Source organism: Epinephelus moara, chromosome 20, assembly GCF_006386435.1.
Source record: "Epinephelus moara isolate mb chromosome 20, YSFRI_EMoa_1.0, whole genome shotgun sequence".
NCBI classification, from domain to species: domain Eukaryota; kingdom Metazoa; phylum Chordata; class Actinopteri; order Perciformes; family Serranidae; genus Epinephelus; species Epinephelus moara.
Genome location: NC_065525.1, coordinates 20,679,330 through 20,699,584, shown reverse-complemented (window position 1 = coordinate 20,699,584; position 20,255 = coordinate 20,679,330). Strand labels below are relative to the sequence as shown.

At 40.2% G+C, this 20,255-nt stretch overlaps 2 protein-coding genes across 4 annotated transcripts in view; both read right to left on the bottom strand.

The window, feature by feature from the left end:
* Positions 1–102: 102 nt before the first annotated feature.
* si:ch211-245j22.3 (uncharacterized protein LOC563798 homolog) lies at positions 103–10,727 on the bottom strand. The gene is made up of 5 exons (XM_050072816.1): positions 6,193–10,727; positions 4,553–4,685; positions 4,229–4,378; positions 4,007–4,112; positions 103–1,588 (listed from the first exon to the last, which is right to left on the bottom strand). The coding sequence occupies exons 1-5, from the start codon at positions 6,261–6,263 to the stop codon at positions 1,452–1,454; spliced, it is 597 nt and encodes a 198-aa protein (XP_049928773.1). The 5' UTR covers positions 6,264–10,727; the 3' UTR covers positions 103–1,451.
* A 144-nt stretch (positions 10,728–10,871) lies between these two features.
* The window catches only part of bmal2 (basic helix-loop-helix ARNT like 2), a 19,803-nt gene continuing 10,419 nt past the window's right edge, over positions 10,872–20,255 (bottom strand). For 2 of the 3 annotated variants that reach the window (XM_050072814.1, XM_050072812.1), the window contains exons 7-17: positions 20,121–20,213; positions 19,292–19,409; positions 19,055–19,204; positions 17,381–17,624; positions 17,103–17,209; positions 16,065–16,215; positions 15,889–15,959; positions 15,659–15,773; positions 15,432–15,522; positions 12,740–12,839; positions 10,872–11,587 (exon numbers count right to left, since the gene is read on the bottom strand). In XM_050072814.1, the coding sequence (XP_049928771.1) occupies positions 11,430–11,587; positions 12,740–12,839; positions 15,432–15,522; positions 15,659–15,773; positions 15,889–15,959; positions 16,065–16,215; positions 17,103–17,209; positions 17,381–17,624; positions 19,055–19,204; positions 19,292–19,409; positions 20,121–20,213 (1,398 nt within the window). In that variant the 3' untranslated portion in view covers positions 10,872–11,429. The remainder of the gene's footprint in view (positions 11,588–12,739; positions 12,840–15,431; positions 15,523–15,658; positions 15,774–15,888; positions 15,960–16,064; positions 16,216–17,102; positions 17,210–17,380; positions 17,625–19,054; positions 19,205–19,291; positions 19,410–20,120; positions 20,214–20,255) is intronic. The other variant, XM_050072813.1, reaches the window with a different exon arrangement.

Sequence of the window (20,255 nt, the reverse complement as noted above, 5' to 3'; positions counted from 1 at the left end):
AAGAAATAGGTACTGTATCTTGCAAAAAAAAACAATACTAGTGTGCCAAAACAGTCCAGTACAAATAAAAGTTATGAATTCAATTTTTTATTTAAGGTACAGAAGGATTAACATGCAACATGATGCAGGTAAGTATGTAAAAGTACTCAATATGCAGGCCCTTTGCAAATTGTTATGTTACATATTATATCCTCCTGAGACCCTGCGTCCTCATATGAGGACATCACATTTTGGGTTTACTTGACCTTAGACCTGTTGTCCTCATTCACACTTTTTTTGTCCCATCTAGTGGTAGTAAGAGCACAATACATTAATCCATATAAATACAAGATGGCAGCCATGTCCGCCAAGTCAGCCCACAGCCAATCCTGATACAAAACTTGTTTATTTAAGATTAATAAGTCCTAATATGACCAATTTTAGCAACAGTAATGCGCTAAGACACTGTTAATTAGGAAGTACTCATTTGAAGAAATTCGGACTTCATTATCGTATCATTTGAGGACATTGGGACTTAATTATTGTTGACATTGTTGGGGTTTTTTTTATACTTTTTGGGTCCTATTGATCCCAAATAGCTGGCAGAAATTAAAAAAGTATAATAAACAAAAGTTAGGGTCTCAGGAGGATAATAATACATTATTGTAACAGATGCATTGACATGTATTATCTTAATTTTGTAGCTGATGAAGGCGGATTGAAATCCTGATTAAACACTGACAACGAGAGCAGATTTGCGCCACATAGTAAATAATAGTTTAAATTAACACTACCAGACCAGAGCGGGGTGTGAGTCTGTGTCAGAGGAAATAACACAGTATTTACAGTGATGTGTACAAGCTGGTAAGCAAGGTCAACGTGCCTCAGAAGGATGTAAGGGAGGGAGATGTCAGAAATGAGGAGCTTCACAACAACAATTATAGCTTTCTGATGAATTAAGTGGAGTTACAAGTACATTTTTTCATCTAAAATGAAGTGGAGTTACAGTATTAAGAGGCATACAATCAAAAAACTACAGACTTGCATTGAATACCAAGTGTATGCAGGACAGATGTTACAAGGCCCTGGGCAGCCATGGGAAACTGAGAGCCCTAGTAAACATTACAATATGTTTACTTTAAACTGACTTAGGGTCCGTTGCCTGGTGCAAGTTAATGTGGCCACAAAGGCAGAATGAATATTTAATAATATAATATGAGAAGGATCATTTCTTTGTCTCATTATAGGCATGATTTATTCTAAGGCATATTCTAGAAGGCAGCACTGGATGTTTTTCATACTGTAAAAACAATATCTACATTTCCTAGCACTCTCCAGCGTCTCCCTCTGAGTTATTCAACAGACTGTGATATAATTTGTCACAATGAATGGAAGCTGTTCCTGGAAATGTTGGTCCAAACGTCAACTGGTTAATTCCTCTTCTCCCAGTGAATAGAATACCCCACTTTGGGTCAACCATGGGTCCCCAAAGCGGTGTCCCTCCTCAGGGGCCTCTCCACCTTCACAGTGCTCGGGTCACATTCCAGCATCTCCCTGATCCAATCATCATCCAGCGCTCCCTCTATGAACTCCTCCAGACTGATGATGGCTACAGACATAACAAGGGGAGACAGTGATTATTACAGACAAAGAGCAGAAGACAGACTCAATCAATATCATCTGCTTCTGTTCCCTCTTAAATCTTTGCCTGCACATGCCGATATCAGTGAGCAAGAGCTTACTGGTTTTAATGTTAGGTTACTGCTGCCAATGCAACTGCCTTATAGTCATATAACTATATCATCCATACACAAAGAATTTAAGTTGTCTTCAATGTAAAATGTAAGTTTTATGTGGAGACTTATGTGCACCCATTCTGGTCTTTTTTTAGGGGGGTATTGTATCTTTAGTGGGAGATAGCAGGTCAATGGTATACGCCCCATAGAAGTGGTTTACATCATCTGAAAGCTAGGAACCTGAAGATTAATTTGAGGCGCATCACCACAACGTGTCAAGTTTTTCTCATCATAAATATGTAATCAACACTGTGTTTTGGTTAGGTACCTATTCAAACATTTAAAGTTTAGATTATTTAGGGGGTAAGAACATAATGATAGAAACATATGAAGGCCATTTCCATGCTTAATTATGTCTCATAAGTTGTTGCAGCAATTTTGGGGTTAATCCCATTTGTTTCACATATTTGGTGCTAAATTTAACCACATTTTACCATTTCAAAATTGATAAAAATGGTCAAAAGGCCTTTCAAAATACCACAGTAAGACACCAAGACCTTATGGACCAAACACAAAAAAATCCATACTGTGTTTTAGTATCAAAAACTTTTGATATGTCGAGATTTATGGAAGAATGGCATTTTAATGGCAACTGGATGGCAAGCACTTCAGTTCTGCTGAGAAACCCCCTTATTGTAAATATCACTATGAACGCCATCTGAATGCCTGAGGTCTCTGATTTTTTTTAAATTTATATACTTTATTAATCCCCCTGAGGGGAAATTCAATTTTTTCACTCTTTAGTCATTAACACACAGGTCGAAGAGACAGACACATGCACAAACAGGACCTGTCAGAATGGGAGGGCTACCTCAGTCAGTGGTGGGGGTTTCAGTGCCTTGCTCAAGGAGGTGAACTGGCACCTCTCCAGCCACCAGTCCACGCTCCATATTTGGTCCGGACGGGGACTTGGACAGGCGACCTTCCGGTTCCCAACCCAAGTCCCTATGGACTGAGCTACTGTGGCTGTAAAGTTTCACGAGGCTGTGCTTATCCAAGAGGTCACAATGGTCATTTTATACAAAGACGTCTGTTTGGAAAAAATGGTCTCACTACAGTAAAACTGGCTACGATGGGAGTTAACATTATCACACATGAATAAAATTGGGCTCATTGAATCCACAAGAGTCTCAGCTTTCCAGTCAGACCCAATTTGTGCAATTTGAAAACTGTTTAGGGATGTGAATATGCAAAAATATTCAAACACAATAGGGGAAAATAACATATTTGCACTGGATGAGAAAAATGGTTTTGGCTCCAAACTGTATGGAACTAGCATAAAATGAGCAGGTCTGTAAAGGCCAGACATGTCGGTACCCATAAAACCCATTTTCATTTATATATCTTGAGGTGAGAGATCATGGGACCCCTGTCAAAATGGCCATGCCAGCTTTTCCCTCGCCATAATTTAGCCTGAGTGTTATTTTGCCTCCTTCCTGACAAGCTAGTATGATATTTATACTTAGGTACTCGTTTCATATGGTACTAAAAGACAGTAATGTCAGCTGAGCTCTGTGGTGGCCCCGTGGGTCTCTTGCTTCATCTCTAAAATGATGCATGTCATATGAGGCACATGACTACTTCTCAGTATCTTGCGCAATATTTTTCACAACATCACGGTCATGACCAGTGTAGTGCAATATCATTTTCTCAGTCATGTGCAATACTACTTCTCATTGTTATATCATATTCAATATAACACTGATTATCAGGCTCAGTCTGTTTTTCCACCATTTTAGTTCATGTTTAGTAACTCTTGTACTTCTCGCACTCCTATTGTTACTCTATTATGCACTGGTTTTTGCTTTTGCTCCTTGAAAACACTTTTATCTTTTATATTTTGCCTCTTTTGATACTTCGTTGTAATAAAACTGGGCCCAGTGAGTGACCCTGACCCACATCACAAAATTGACATAAATGCTTTCAGATTAAAATAACTTTTAAAAGCCAATTTAACCTCTTTAGTCAGAGTTTCCATCTTTTCAGAATGGTTCCACACACTGTGGAACCAGAGTCTTGAGTCTTGTAAAACATATAACAGACTGAATGGGTTATTTTATTGGTATATTTACCTTCTACAGAAGCACTGCTATCAACTCTATGAGGTCAGTTTGTTGAGGAGAAAAAGACACACTGAGTGAAGGTGAGTGTAACATCTTAATAGAGTTGCTTCCATGCTGAAGTTACACTACAGCACGACTTTAGTCAGAAAGGGAAAATCATTTCCTCACCGTTATTGTCTTTATCTAATCGCATGAATATCCTGTTGGTGCATTCTTCAGCTGTGAGTGGGTTGGGTTGGGTTAAAGCAGCTGCGACGCTCATCTTATACACAGCCTGTGAACAAAAGGAAACACACACCAGCTGAAGTGAAAGACCCAGTTATCTGTGGTCACATCTCATGATAAGTAAGAGACAGAGTTTGTGTATGACACAGAGACGCACACACAAACCTGCATAATCTCCAGCATTTCCTCCCTTGTGATGGCTCCGTCTCTGTCTTTGTCATAGAGCTTAAACGACCACCGCAGCTTCTCCACAGCTGAACCTTCAATGAGCATGCTGATGGCCATGACATACTCCCTGAAATCAACCACTCCATCCTAAAGAGGAGCACCCTCGTTAACATCTTTGTTTGTTATTCACTTGTCTTGGTTGTATGGTGCATTATCATGATTAAATGGCATTAATTATTGTCCTTTTAGTGCTCTCTGAGACGTTTTCCCTCCAGACTCGTGAGCTGTACAGCATAAAGTCATTCAGAGTTGTTTCCTTACCCCATTACTGTCCAATGTGCGAAATATCTGCTCTGCATACTCAGCTGACTCGCTGCCCACTGTCCCATCACAGAAATGCCTCTGAAACTCGTGAAGAGTGATCAGCCCACTGGGACATTCATTGATAAACTTTCTATCACAAAAGGACAAAACATTTTTTAAATAAAGAGAGAGGAAGTTGTTGATACACAATATAAAGGCACTTAGAGTAAAGGGAGTCAGGTCTGTAGCAGCAGAAACGTGCCTTTTAAATTAAGAATTAAGAGAATTAAGGTCAACCTATCCCCTCTCTGTGGAGATTACACGTCTTTGAAAGCTTGTTTACACCCTGGGACAGGAGTGCTAAGATAATTAGGTCAAATGATTTTGAACCACTTTGCTACAACATGGCAAAGTGAAGCTCGTCAGCAGTGTGTTGTCACAGAAAGAAAGTAGGGCTACAGACACTACTCCTATACAACTGAGCAGAGGTCATTGTTCTGCAAGTCACAAGTCTCAAGTCTTTGCAGTCTAGTCCCAAGTCCTAAACAAGTCATAATGCACTCTTTAGCAAATGTTATGCCTTTTCAACCACAGATTTAATATATTAAATTTACAAAAATCATTAATGCTTTTTATAATTTCTGGAATGTTGGAAGTTGTTGTGTCTCCATCTGTAATTTTCGACCTGAACATTTTGCATACAACAATTAGTTTTTGTTGACCAGCGTGTAGTGTTTGTTTGTGAATTAAATAATCTTCGGTATCATATTTTCCAACTGGTGTTCAGTAGCCTAACGTTAGTTCTTCATGGCTCTCTCCTGCAGATTGACTGGATGTTGTTGGATTGGTCTAAACAAAGAGGATCTTGGAATTTAGGTATCGACTAGTGGGCAATAAATAGCGTTAATGTTAGTTGATGCAGGAAAAAGAGGGAGATAAATTGATCCTTTTTAAACAATATACTTTTTAATATTTCAGTTTGGGGAAAGGTGTCAAGTGTTGTCAAGTCAAAAGGCTCAAGTCCGCTTAACCAGTCTCTGCACATTGCCTCTAAATCAGTCTCCCTGTAACCTTGCTATTTGTCTATCTAGCCTGTTTGTGTGTTTGTTGCTGCCTTTGTGTGGTTGTAGGAGGTGATGAAGGTTGGGGTTGAATGTAATGCCACTATTTTTATTTCAATTTATCATTTTTTCTTATTTTTAACTACTAATTTTATTTGTCATATCATGTCTGAGCTGCTTTGTTCTGTTATATGTAAAAAATGTAATAAATATATTCTTTTTAAAAAAGCCTTAAGTCTAAGTGAAGTCATGAGTCCTTGGGGTTGAAGTCCAAGTTGAGTTGCAAGTCTTTTTCGACTTTGTCGAGTCTCAAGTCATTACATTTGTAGCTTAAAACCAAATCATGTGACTCGAGTCAACACCTCTGTTACTGAGTACAGACATAACGTGAGAAAATAAAGGAACAAAAGGCCAAGAAATGCTTTGTTGATTTGTCTACAATGCAAAATAACGATCCACCTAGTTGTACACTTTTTGAATGTTGCTTCAAAAATCTGCAATTTCAGCTACATATTTTTAAGCTTCCTCTACCTGAATACAGACAGGGTGTGGAGTTAAAAAACTCTGTAGAAATTTGAAGCCAAATGAAACTCTTACCTGAACCACTCGTACAGCTCAGTAACATAAGACTCCCCTCTCCTACATGGCAGGGTAGCAGCTTGGCCCATTCTGTAAAGGAGCAACAGCTCCGGATTCACCACTGACTTTATATACACAACAAATCCCAGCTTATGCCATGCTTTCTAAATTGCACCAACCAGTGCCTTATCACACTCGACAAATTACACAAAGCTAATCTCCTCAGAGGGGGGGGACAAAGAGGAAGGTTGTAAAAGTGGGTTCAGCAGAGGGCAAATGTAATTACTCATACAGCAGGCTGCTGCGTCTCAACCTGCCACACTGAAGACAGAAAACTGGTGAAACATTTTGAATTCAGCGTTCGCTTACTGTCTTTCTCTTCAATCCAAATATAGACATCTGAAAACACGCCCCAAAGTTCCTGTTGAGGGTTTAATAAACTATTTATTAACAACCTGGGAAGACAGCCCAGACATATTGACAGTAGCAGCAATAGACAAAAACGATAAGTGCTTCCACTGGGAACCAAAAATCAAACAAGAATGAAAATATAAAGTGGCAGGAAGTGGTACAATGGAGGCAGTAACAAGCTCCCAACAGCCCAATATAACCCCGAAGGTTAATGTCATTCCTCCTGTGCAGCAACACTTGGCTGAGTCACCAATCTGTCTTAACTTCTCAAACTCTGAAGCAACAACTTTAAAAAAAACTACAGAAAAACTATTTTAAAAAAGCAACATGCAACTGGACACAAAGCAGGGCATCAAATCAAAACTTAATGTTCCTATTTTACAAAAATCTACTGTTTTATTTCAAATGGAAACCGAGGCAAGGACCATTCGCCTTCAAATGAGCCAAAGTGGGAGCATGTTTTAGCTTACTGTGGAAATTACAGCTACTACACTGATGACTGAACAAGAATGGGAACAAAAACATCATAAAATGGACTAGTTGCCTTTCAGAAAGCTCTGCCTGTGTCTATGGCACCACTCCATAGCTCTGCTTGTTTGGTTAGGTAGTAAGTTTTGAAGGAACGACGAAGCCAGCATGTACAACTCCTGTTTTATCTGTCAACAAGCTTCATTCATGATGTGCACAATATGCGTCAAGTTAATCCAATGATACATCTTAGCCCTCCTTTCAGTCTGCGGAGGGTGCCAGGTGGGAGAGGCGGTCTCCATGAGCAACACAGGTTTTACTGAGTGTCCGAGCAGACATGTCCAAAGGCACTTCGGACACGGGCAGGAGGGTCCTTGTGATTCAGCTGCTCCGTCCACTGGCTCCTCGTAATTCAAGCATTAGAGAGAAAAGACAGTATTTGATTCACAACAACCCTTTTCAAGAGAAGAATCCTTAACAGTCCTCATGAGATGACTATAAACTGTGGCCCGAGACACCAGTATGAACGAGGGCAGGTCATAAGAGCTACACAGCTCCATGTATTGTAGATTTGGGCAGCAATGCAACCACTTATGTTTGACTCACTGGTTCAGGTTCTAATGACAGAGGGTGAGATAAAGATACACAGTCTAACAGAAAATTAAAGAACATATACTGATGTTGCTCTTTTCATTGCTCTCCCTGTGAGACAACAATCAAAATTATTCAGGTAAGAGAAATGTGATGTGATAAATGCAACGTACTGTAAAAAAGGGTATCAAAAAAGCCCAAAATTAATGTGCAATTTATAACAGTATTACTGGATTTTAGGTTTTGATTTTCTTTTCATAACAGGGGAAGTGTACCAAAGTGCTGACACTTTTTAGACAAGCAAATACAACAGCTATCTTAAACTATTTGGCATCAGCATGGCTTCTACTTCCATTTTTTAGAATGAAATACTCTACTGTATATCAATAGGTCATGCTGTGTCACCTTGAATTCATGAAGAAAACTTTGTTTTTCTCGCATGCCTCCACAAAAACGGTGAACACACTGATTTATTGATTGATTGGGGACCACTTAAACAACGACAAAACTATATCAAAACATTGGTTTACAAAATTTCACACAACTCATGCAGTACAATCCAAGTTTTATTTATCCAGTTGTATGCTCAGTACTTCATGAACACATGCATTTCTGTGAAATAACCTTAGCATTAGAGTTTGGATTTGAAGTAAGTGTAGAGTTTCACTTTCAGTTCAGTTTTATATTGCAACATTTTTAGCAAATATGCATGCGTTTGGGAAGTACTGAGCATACAACTTGATGAATAAATCTTGGATTATGCTGCACAAGTGTTGTGAGAGTTGTAGTTGACAGATGATACAGTTTTGCTGTTGTTAAACACAGTCTCCCATCAATTAATAAGTCAATATGTTTGCCGTTTTCCGTGGAGGCATGCATGAAGTTTTCTCCATGAATTTAAAGTAACACAGCATGACTAATTGCAGAGAAATGGTCATTTTGAGGGTGAAGTATTTCTCTAAATATCACTATGACAATAATTTGACAGACTTGGGCATTTCTACCTTACATCAACACACAGGCCGTATGGCTGCGTCATGACTCCCAGCAGTGGGTCACTAACATACGAATCATCACATGGCTGTAGTTGTAAAAATCTAAGATGTGCAATTGTAAACATGGGCCAAACAAAACTCTACATGAGGTAAGACAAAATGGATCCATAAAAGTCAGCAACTCATTCAAGTTCTCACCAAACACGATTTTTCTAGTCAGCAGCACAGTCTTATACCTTCATGCATGATATGGGAGTGAAACTTACACGGAGGGAGAAAGGAATATACCTTCAAATTCAGAATGTATGGAATGATCGCTCTGCTTAGTGTAATCCCTTAATAAATGTATGCATGAAGACAGTGTGCCTCTGACAAGCACATTAAACATGTCTTCTGAAAGACCGTCAGTGCACGATAATTCATGAGAAAAACAAACAAACAGCTAAAGCTATGGTTTGCCTGCAAGATTATTAAGCTGACAACATGTGTAAGAACACAGACTCACAGGTGGACAGGTACAGACTCTGTATTAATGAACAGTATATAGGGAAGTATGTAAAACTTTAAACTAGAGGGCAAAAATACTGCAACAGTTACTAAGAACTGTCATTCTGTTTTAACGGGGTGGCTCTGTTTCCATCACTCCCTGAGTTATAACCTCTACCATCAGACTCAGAGATCAACCTCCAGAACGTAATAATAAAATGTTACAGAAGTGAAATGGGTTTGCTGCTCAGGCATTGCTTCTACACTTTCATTCCAGCACGTCTAAAGTGGCGTTTTATTTAGTAGTACTGCAGTGCTCATAAATCCATAGCAGCTCGTGAATGGTCAACCGTCAGAACTGGCTGCTCTCCAACACTTTCATGAAGGTGGATCATTTCTGCCGAGAAATGTTAAAGGAGCAGTGTGTCAGATTTAGAGGGATTTAGTGGCATCTAGTGGTGAGGATTGCAGATTGCAACCAGCTGAAACTTCTGGTTAGAATTCCTTCAGCGTCCATTGTTCAGGAGGTTTTTACCATGAGTGAAATTATTTCGCAGCGGTTTCTTCATCTCTTAAATAAACGGACCAGGGGTCTCATTATTAAACCCTGTGTACGCACAAAACAAGGCCTGAAAGAGGCGTACTCAACTTCCCACGCAAAAGTTGTGATCTATAAAAACAGACTGGATGGGAGACACTTAACGAACAATTCTGAAACGGGAAGTTGGTGACGCAGATGGTAAGGTGGAGGCCAGATTTTATAAATTGTTGGTTTTTGTCCGTATGTACATTTTTAGTATGGATCCTATGCAATGTTTTATAATGAGACCCCATGTGATTTAAACAGGTATAAACACGGAATAGCGCAATTTCACCATACAAATCAATGTTTCTCCTATGATGTTCAGCACATCGCAGAAGTGCTGCTAGCCCAGCACGTTCAGGAGGTTGCTACCATGAGCCGAATTATCACAGATATCTCCATATCTCCAAAACAAACAGACCAGGTGATTTAAACCGTTAAAAAGACGTAATAAAGCAGTTTCACATTAAAAAATTCAGTGTTTTTCCAACGCTCTTGTCACAGATTGGCTGCTAGCTACAGGGGCTAAGGACAAAATGCGTAGCCCTGGAATACATCTGTAGCCAGTGTTTGGTTTGTCCATTCTGGGCCACTGTAGAAACATGGTGGTGCAACATGGAGGACTCCATGGACGAGTACCTACTCCCGATGTAGATATAAATGGTTCAGACTAAGGTAACAAAACATGTTTCTTATTTTCAGGTTATTATACGTTAAAGAAAACATACTTATTATATTATATTCCATTTCTGCCAATACATCCCCCTAAATCGTACACACTGGACATTTCAAAGTTTAGAGCAAGGGCAAATTAAATCCAGGGCAGCCGACTTCGGGATCTAAATGTCTGTAGAAGTGTACATACTAAAAAAATGAAAATATTCTTCCTACACAACCTATCCCTTTAAGACAGATATGGCTTGAAGACATGGTGTTTGCAATCATACCAAATCCACACATATACAGTATGTTAAAGTCAGAGTACAAGAGAGGAGGTTGCTGGGCTGTTTCCATGGAAAATGTTCAGATACTGACAAGAGAAAATCTTTGAGCGGCACACCACGAGGTGACTCTCAAAGTTAGAGGTTTTGGAAGTGTGGTCTGCCGTGGTACGCCGGCTACCTACGGCTTGGATCCTGAGGGGGTCACAGAGATGGGCCAGGTTGTCAAGGTGTCTTCCTCGTATTTTAATTAAACATACAGTACCTAATCAAATTACAACCTTTAAAAAAAAACATGAAATCGGTTCAGTGCAAATTTTTTCTTTTTTTGCATCGTCACTCCCAACCTTTGTTCAAATGTAGGTGGAGGAGAGAATCCCGAGCCGTCATGATCATATATCATGTCACTGACATTTGTGTTCATGGGTTCTTCGACCTTGTGAGGCCTCTTCAGGTAAACAGAGGATGACAGTAGATTTGAGGAAAGCATTGAGGAACAGCGTTTCAGGGCAGGCAGACCGCTGTAAGGCTTTAGAGGCACATCCTCCTTCTGAAGAGGGAAAGCGGGTGTCCCTTATTGTCATCGATCCAGCTCCCTGTTAGAGCAGCCACACGAAGACTACACAGCTTATGTGGAAAAAACAGTAACTAATAAATAAAAAGTCCTTTGACAAAAAGGAATGCTGTTTCTTAGAGTGAGCATTCAAGAAGTTCTCATCACAAAAATGATGGTCCGAGTGTTTTTTAGTGTGCTACAGCACCACACTATAAGAGCAGGTTTTATAAAGACCAGTGCATCTCTTCAAAGTCCACAGCCTCGCCCAAGTTTGTGTCTGTCTCCAGGAGGCTCATGATCACTGCCATGGCTGCTTCGTCATTGCTAAGACTACTAAGGCCCGGTCCAACCACGCTGTCCAGATCCAGCTGGGAATTCTCCCCTAAGGAGAGATGGGGTAAAAGAAAAAAAAGATTAGGTATTGGATTTATGAAGGGAGGATTAAATATGGCCCTATATACTAGAGTTGGGTTGGTTTCTGGTTTTGCTGGTCCGGTTCAGTGTATGAGCTTCAACTGGTTTGATTTTATGCAAACTGGCTGAACCAACATTTGTCGTTATGACACGTTTTGTCAAATTAAAAAGTAGCCTATGTCAGCAAGTAATAAACAATATGAGAACGTGATAAATATAATTTTATGTTTATAAACAGACCAACGGAGCCCCTAGTGGCCATTTGCAATTAAGGAGATCAAATTCAGTAGAGGTGGGAGGGGGGGACAAGCTGCGCATGCTGTTTTCGTTCGCCAGAAAGTTACGCGGTTTTTTTGATGATGAGAGGAGACATGGCAGAGTGAGTCTCTCAGAAAAACTAAAGCTGCCCCAATATGACAACATTTCAGATTCGAAGCCAAAGAAAGAGGTGTCCTAACTAGCTGTGACAACACGTCACACAGTTTTCAGCCCTGTTTCTATTTATCCCTTTCACTCGCATAGGAGGAGCCGCTGTGGACGACGAATGGATAATATATTAAACTCAGCTGAGAAATTATCTACGCAGTACCTCCTTATTTCACTACAAAACCCAAAATACGATGGCAGCTGGCTAAAGGGAGATCGTCAGGGAGCTGAAGTTTTGCTAATAACAAGCTACGCTACTTGCTGTCAGGTATATTGTATGTCACTTCCTGTAAATATCACAATATAAAATGTGTTCTCTATTTAAAAAGTACGAACGTAGAGAGAGAGCAAGTGGGCCACTCACCCATCCTTTCAGTGGTTATGTCTCAAGTTTGATCTCAATGGCTTATATTTATATGGTTTACATGACATATTAAAAGTGCGTATTTAATAGATTTAGTGTGGGCAGAGAGCTCAGATGCTGCGCGATGCAACATGAAAATCAGATGGTCATTTTCTGTTCAGACCCGGTATCATTATGTTCAGCTCGGGAGCAGCTGCTAAGTGTCTGACAGTGCGACACCTGGTAAAATTCTGAATACAGGTTCACTCCACTGTTTGGCTTAATATCAAACCAGTTTGAAATACGACATAAAATTCCTACAAAAGCTTTTAACAGGATCAGATAGAGTACCCATGAGTGTGTCTCCTCCTGAGAATGCAGCTCCTTGGGGCTCATCCTCTGAGCTGGACTTTGCTGGGATCTCCATGTCTGTTGCCTCTCCGTTTGGCACCTAGAGACCAAAAGAGAAGCAAATTACAGCTCTAACAGTCAGTTAGACATGAGGGGGGAAAAAAAGAGGAGAGTCAAATCTGTGCGGTCTAAATTATGCCTTTCAACCTGCCAGAGGAAATTCACCATAATTTCCCAGGACATACAGCATTATGGTTATTCTACTTCTAAGAAAATCTTCTTCTTTCCATTACTTTCCATTACTGGGAGATGCTTCAACAAAGGAGGCGGCAAAATATGAAAAGCCAGGCTGAGCTTCTTTGTTCAAACTGCCAGTTTGAAACATCAAACTAACCAGAATTACAAATACAGATGTTGCTGCAAAGAAGCTACAAATTCTAAAATATATCGATGCTTCACGCACATCTTCAACCCAGCATCACAGAGGATCTGTACAATCAGCACAGTTTTAAGGTGGGCACCAAAGATCAGTGTCACCAATTCGGAATCTGACCAAATAGCTCCCCTTCTGTTCCTGAGATATGATCACATCAAATAAAGGCCAGAAAGAATTATGATGTCACAGACCTTTTACCTTTTTGATACAAATGCCATCACTTTGACCTTTTAGACATTTGGGTGAAATGTTATTGTTATTAGTGTATGAATTCTTGAGTTATGGCCAAAAACATGTTTTGAGAGGTCATAGTGACCTTTGACCACTAAGATCTAATCAGTTCATCGTTGAATCCAAGTAGATAATTTGAAAAAATTACCTCAAGGCATTCTTGAAAAACCGTGCTCATGAGAATGGGACGTAGGACAACCTCAAATCATAATGGCCCTCATTTGTCAATCTAACATACAAATCAGCACAGACCTGAGCGCATAAATCATTTTGCAATAGGGTTCATGTGTGATTCAAGAAACGTTTTTATCTCGCCGATCACAGCAAAGGAATGAGCAGGTGTTAATAAATGTGGCAGCTGAAAAAAAAAAAAACATCATTTACATATCACGCTCCAATATATTCTCGGTTTAGAAGCCTCTTCCTGAGAGTTTATGACATGGAGAGGTGTAATACGGCCGAGAAGAGAAACTTCTCTGAGCTAGAAATGGAAACACTGACGTCCCAGGTCCATTTTAACAAACTGGTTCTATTTGGCAGCCTGAAAAGTGGCATTAAAGGGAGTCAGAAAACGCAGTAAGTAAAGGAAGAAAACAGTGCTGCGGTCAACAGCGTTGCAGTGGACAACCGAACTCCAGCTGAGGTTGGAATATTTCATTTTTACATCCATGTTATGTAGCCTACTGAACTACAGCCTACATACATTAATAATATTAGCCCATATATTATATGGTATTGATATTGTTATAATACTCATATAAAAGCTTATAACTGACAGAACGAGGAGAGTGTGGCTGGTCTGCTTCTATTTCAGGAATTAACAGGTGGTGGAAGAGACACAGACGCACCACCTGTGTCCCAGCCAGACAATGGTAAAAATTTAATGACCTAGGCTACTAGTACTTAAATAATTATACTGTTGCAGGGTATTTTCATTTCTTTTTAATGCTGTTTTATTGATAAATGAACTAAATATGCTTTGGATTTGTCAGTGTTTAATACAACAATTTATTCATATATAAATATATATATTTTTTAAAGCTGGGCAGAAGCGGTGATCAGCCTTCGATCAGCCTGGAGCCAGTCCAACAGAACCAAGCAACTGTGAGCAGTGATAGAGAGCCTGCGTCCACATGGCAGCTAAACCTTTTAAAATGATTAATATGTGGCTGCAAATACTTAGTCACCAGTCAGAGCATGGTCTCATAACAATTCTCGAACTTAGCCAGATTTATTATGCTGCACTGCAAAACCATGCTGACTCAAAACTGGGTACACGAGCTGAGACCTGACGTGATTGATCGTAGAATTCTCTCATGTCCATATTGATTAATGCCAAGCTTTGCTGGGAAATCACTGTACACCCAGTTTTCTGTCCAACGTTCGTTATGTTGATGAGGGCCAATGTCTCTGGCCTCAGCTGTCGCCGGTGCGAAGGCATAAAAACAACCACAGACTGCAGTCCCAATCATTAGCTTGGTGCATGAACAGTTGTAAACATCAGTGAAGATGGTTAAGTTTTCATGACTGCATTTCATATCAAATGTTTGGCATCTAATGCAAATTACTAATTTCTATTGCAAACCTAAATATCATTTTACTGCTAAAACTTACACCCTATTCAGGTAGTGTCAGGTATTGACTGCATGTGCCCAAACATTGGGACAAAAAATAATGTTCACATTATGTTGAAAACATATTTGGTGTTATTTAAATTTACAGTAGCAGGTTGTTTGACTGATCTTCATGTGAGGATTCCCACCAAGTAGCACTGCAAAAACATTTACTGTAATGTAGGCCTATGTCCCAACGGACACTACACACGTGTAAACATACATGATTTATTAAACTATGGACAGGTTTTTCATTAATTACACTCAGCCATTTTAGACTGGACTAGTCTGAAAGGACTCATGCAGTTTGGTGAATGGGAACGCAATTTCGGGGGGCTGTGGGCTTCCCCACCCCAGGAATAACTGAGGCAGATGCACCAGTGATGAAATATACACATGCACATTGACTTACATTGTTGCTGAGTTGATTGTGAGCTTGTGGACACTTATCCTGGGGTCCACTGAACGGGCTGACGCTGCCACTGGAGGGTGACGAGTTCATCCTGAAACAACACATACACAAATCAACTTAACTCTTACAACAACTGATGAGCACAGCAATTGCAATTACAAAAATATAAATAAATAAATAAATAAGTTAAAACAGTAAAAAGGACTTGCTCTGCTGTGAGGCCACACCTGTTGAAATCCAGCAGCTCATTGGCGATCTGGGTCCCTATGCTTCCAGCATAAATCATAGCTCCAGGTGAAGTGGAGATACCTGGTATGACTGGAAGGGACTTCTTGCCATCTTCTAACAGAAAAACGAGAGAAAGGAAAAGACAACATGTGCTTGACAGTGTGCTGAGGCTACACAATCTGTATTTTCAAGCATCACAAGGCATCCGAGACGTCTTCATTTAACTGACCTTCAGAAGTCTTGGAATTTCTCGACTGTTCAGACTTGTTTCCCGACCGACTGGTTCGACTGTTATCATACCTTGTCGTGGGGAGAGTGAAAAAAGGTGAAGTTCTTGTTAATATACTGCGCATCTATCTCAAAGATATCTTGGTAATACACAAAGGAACTGAAGCATATACTCACGATATAACTGTGTTAGTTGACACTATGTATTCTACTTCTTTGGTCCAGGGATTTACAAAACTAAACCACTGACTTTGCAGAGTGACGAAAGAGCCGTATTTTGTCTTGAACTTATAGCAGTTTGTCTCTATTTTGTCTTTACTCCGCAGCACTGTGGAAGAACAAAAGAGAGAGGACAAGTTAGAGGACTAAAGAGTGGAAAATGAAGCATGATCTGCTTAAAGCCGCGAGCACTCTGGTGATTTATTTATGCATCAACGTGTGGTGGAAATGTCTTTATTTAATAAGGAATAATAAGTAGTAATATTAGAATAATAAACTCATAATTTAATAATAACAAAGTCATAGTATTTCCTATAGTCTGCTGTGCATTATGTTCTTCAAATCATTGGACAGACAGAACCCCGTGAGGGACTCTGGTATCCCAATGAGGCTGAGTTCAAGAGGCTATGTGCCGCTCTTCGTCAGAGCAGAGGTGAAAATCTGAGACAAACTGAAAACAAGTCAGTCAGACATAAATCTCACCATTGTGTGACACAAATATTAACTTTACCATCTCCGATAAAGTGCAGCTCACAGCCGCTGTCCTCAGCTTTTCAGTGGGCAGCACACAAAGACAGCTACCCGTCAAGAGATTGCACATCTTGTTGACAAGGTGAGATGTAGCTACAGCCTCTCACATGTTGACAAGAAACGGTGAGGCCAATCTAATTAGCGATACTGGGTTAGGGAGGCAGGACTCATAGTATAGAACGAGATCTGTTCACTGTTTATATACTAAATACACTGACCAGACACGGACAGACAACAGTGTCACTGGATATTTGTAGGGACATGTCCCCATCGCCCTACCCCATTCTACGCCTTTAAGCACAGGACCAGTGGATGTAAAATATAGGCAACCCAGTGATTTACCTGTGCTTTAGCACTGCAGTGCTACTGTAAGCGAAAATTGGATCTAAATAGGCCTACATGATTAATGAAGGATCCAAGACAATTAGGAGAACCAGTGTGAGGTCACCGAAAAACTCTATTTACCTTTTCGATGTCTGTCTGCTAAATGTGGTAAGTCGTCTTGATGGAAGTACTCATAGCATGACGTACCCAGCAATTCTTGGGGAAGATAACCAAGAATGGTTGTTGCTCTGTGGGAGGAAAGGAAGAAGCAAAGTGTTAAAAGAGCTCACAAGTGTATCATGTTAGTGCAAATTACTTTTAAATGACTACTGTATTATTTAGAATACTGTATATGTCTTTTGTGTTGATCAATAGAAACTCCAACGCCCTACCACCCCCTTAGTCAAATCCAGTTCTACCTTTGATCGACAAAGGTGAATTTTCCATCCATGGCATAGCGTGTGATGAACTCTGTGGGTTTAACTCGGACCTCTCCATTTATCTGGGGAGATGAGTGGGAGTGGACGCGTCCTACCGCCACCAGGCAGCTGAAGTGAGAGCTATCCTGCTTGTCTGCCTCGCCCTCCCCATCTGCTCCCAGCTGACTGGTAGGCCAGCTGCGCATGTAGCCTGTACAGTGGACGGTGCAGTACTTCTGTGACTCTGTAAGCAGATGCAGAGAACAAATCATGACATGTTTTTTTTTAAATCTTTATTTAACCAGAAAATTTAGATAAGCAAAGTTACATGTCTGGTACACATTTATTACATACAGACAACTCTCTACTTGCACAATGCATTGTGACGTATGTCCACTTTATGAACTTCACCTCTGCTTACTTCCTGTCAGCTCTACAATTATATTACCTTTACCTCCAACCTTAATGATAAAAAGGCTTTTTTCACCCTTAAGTTGGTTAAAGTTACTTCACTTTTCACAGATAACACTGTTGGTAGTATTTACCATTTGTATTTGTATATGGTGTTTTTGATCATTTGAATAGCAAGGTGGGCCAGTCAGCTAGCCTAGCTGGCCACTGAAATCATTTTAATATTTTTGCAAGCTCTTCCAAGCACTAAGGGTGAACTGGAGGCACCTTCTCACGTGTGCCTCTACGAACCAGTCAAGTTGCACTTGCGGTTTATATCCATGTCTTTGAAAACATAAATGCTTCAAGCCATAACAACATTAGCATGCATTGTAACAAGATCAGTTTGTCATAGGGACTTGAGTTAACTTTTGTTTAAAACGGGATAGAGAGATGAGGGAGTTGAGATTGCATATAGCGTGCAGGTCATTCCAAGACCAAGGACCGGATTAAAATAGATTCCTATTTCCAGTCTCAGTCCGCATAGGTGGCAGCCTTAAGTGTGTTGTTTAACGTACACAATATATACTCACACATAAAACAAAAAAGAAAATAAATACATTCATTCACACCAGAGGGTTTAACAGTCTGACACTGTGGGCCCAACTTCAGTTAAAATCAGGACCAATGGGACATTCTGAGCTTGTCATGTATGTTATGTCTTTCTCTTACTTCTATATGGGGGATAATCATACTCCAGATGTTGGAACTACAATTCCCATAATTCTTTAGGAGATGTAACCAGGAAGTATAATGTTGCCATGGATTCAGGGAGTTACTTCGTGAAGTGGGCGACAACTTGTTCCCCATTTTTTGGCCCATACTTGTTTACATTTTGGCAAATTAAAAGCTGCATTAGCTAATAGCAGTTCCTTTTTGCATTGCACCCACTGATGTACAGACAACTATCACTGATTTACTTTGATACCGACGAAAAGTTAATAATGGGAAGATTCCCGCGCAAGTGCTGGAGTCATAAGGAGCATATTTTTTCTATGATTTCGAAGTGGATTAATGGACGTTAATGCAAATCCTGTTAAGTTGTGATCTGCAAAGGACTCCCTAAACTCTGCCTCACAGTTTGAAAACCTCTGCTTTACACTAACACTTCATGTGAATGGAAGTGTGAATATTATATTAGCGTTTATACATGAAACCAAATAAATTCAGAGCCTGAATGTACAAAATCGATCTGTTGAATAATCCACTGGTTAATTTCCCCACCTTTCTTTTTGGAGGTGCCTGCTTGGAATTCCTTCTCCTCCACCTTGACAGAGATTTTGTTGTACTTCATGCGGCAGAAGAATGAGCGGCGTGCGCCTGAACACAGCCGTGATGCACCGACTGGGAGGTCAGCCTGGACCTGCAGACCGGCTGGAGACATGAAGGGAGCGTTAAATATGCTCTCTCTTTCTCACACACTCACTCACACACACAGCAAGACACAAATAATTGCTTTACTTTTAGCATCTATTAGTCGTTCACGAGGGTATAATTCAGAAGCTGACAGCTGCTCCTTCACTTTTCCCATGTCCTTTGGGTGTATGTAATCAAACAGGCTCTGTCCAATCAGCTCCGCCTGTAGGGAGAACAGACAGCTCATCAAACTGACCTAAACGCAATTCCCGCTCTGATAAAAAGAAATGTCAAAACCATTCTGCATCTATGGCAAATCCTGCAGACAAATAATAAATTGACAAAGTAAATGGACTGTGGACCCCTGGAGCACACCAGACACTGTGTGGAGCAAAGATGGAGCACATTTAGATTTAAGTAAGAACGAAGCAGAAAAAATGACGACTCATTCCTCAGAGGTTTCTGAAAGGACAGTATATAAATGTCCTTTACCATTAACTTAACTTCGCTCCAACACCCACAAGCATTTTGCATTGAAATTGATTTTTGACAACACCTAAAAGATTTATCAGGATTCAACTGAGCCATTACAGCACTAGAATTTGATCATGATCTGCAACAGTACCTGAAAAAGTATAATACATTTCATTTTTTGGATTAATATATTCAACACAAATTAAAGACACGCTAATGTGCTTTTTTCAAATGTCACAATGCAAATAACAACACCAATTTTGTATTTCTAAAGCATACTGTACTTCTGTGAAATCTGTGCACACAATGCCAAATACGGTGCTACAGGCCAACACACACGTGCTAGTGGGTTCTAGTCCATTACCACTGGTGCCAAGACAAAGACAACCCATCTGGTGCGTCCGGGGGTTTCACATTAACAAATATGCTGCAGACAGAGTGACAAATGTAAAAGCATTACCCGACTATAATTTAATATCTTCGTGACGGACTCCGAGACAAAAACTATTTTCCCACGATCACAGCCCACTACAAACAGGAACCCATCTGCAGCCTGCACAACAGAGAAACGGGGGGGGGGGGGGGGGGGGGGGGG

Bases quoted from the DNA above. Each gene is read 5' to 3' on its own strand.
- si:ch211-245j22.3 (XM_050072816.1), bottom strand. From the start codon at position 6,263: ATGGGCCAAGCTGCTACCCTGCCATGTAGGAGAGGGGAGTCTTATGTT. The intron at 4,686-6,192 runs GTAAGAGTTTCA...CTTTTGTGATAG, and splicing joins GAGCTGTACGAGTGGTTCAG to AAAGTTTATCAATGAATGTC. The intron at 4,113-4,228 runs GTTTGTGTGTGC...TTTTGTTCACAG, and splicing joins AAATGCTGGAGATTATGCAG to GCTGTGTATAAGATGAGCGT.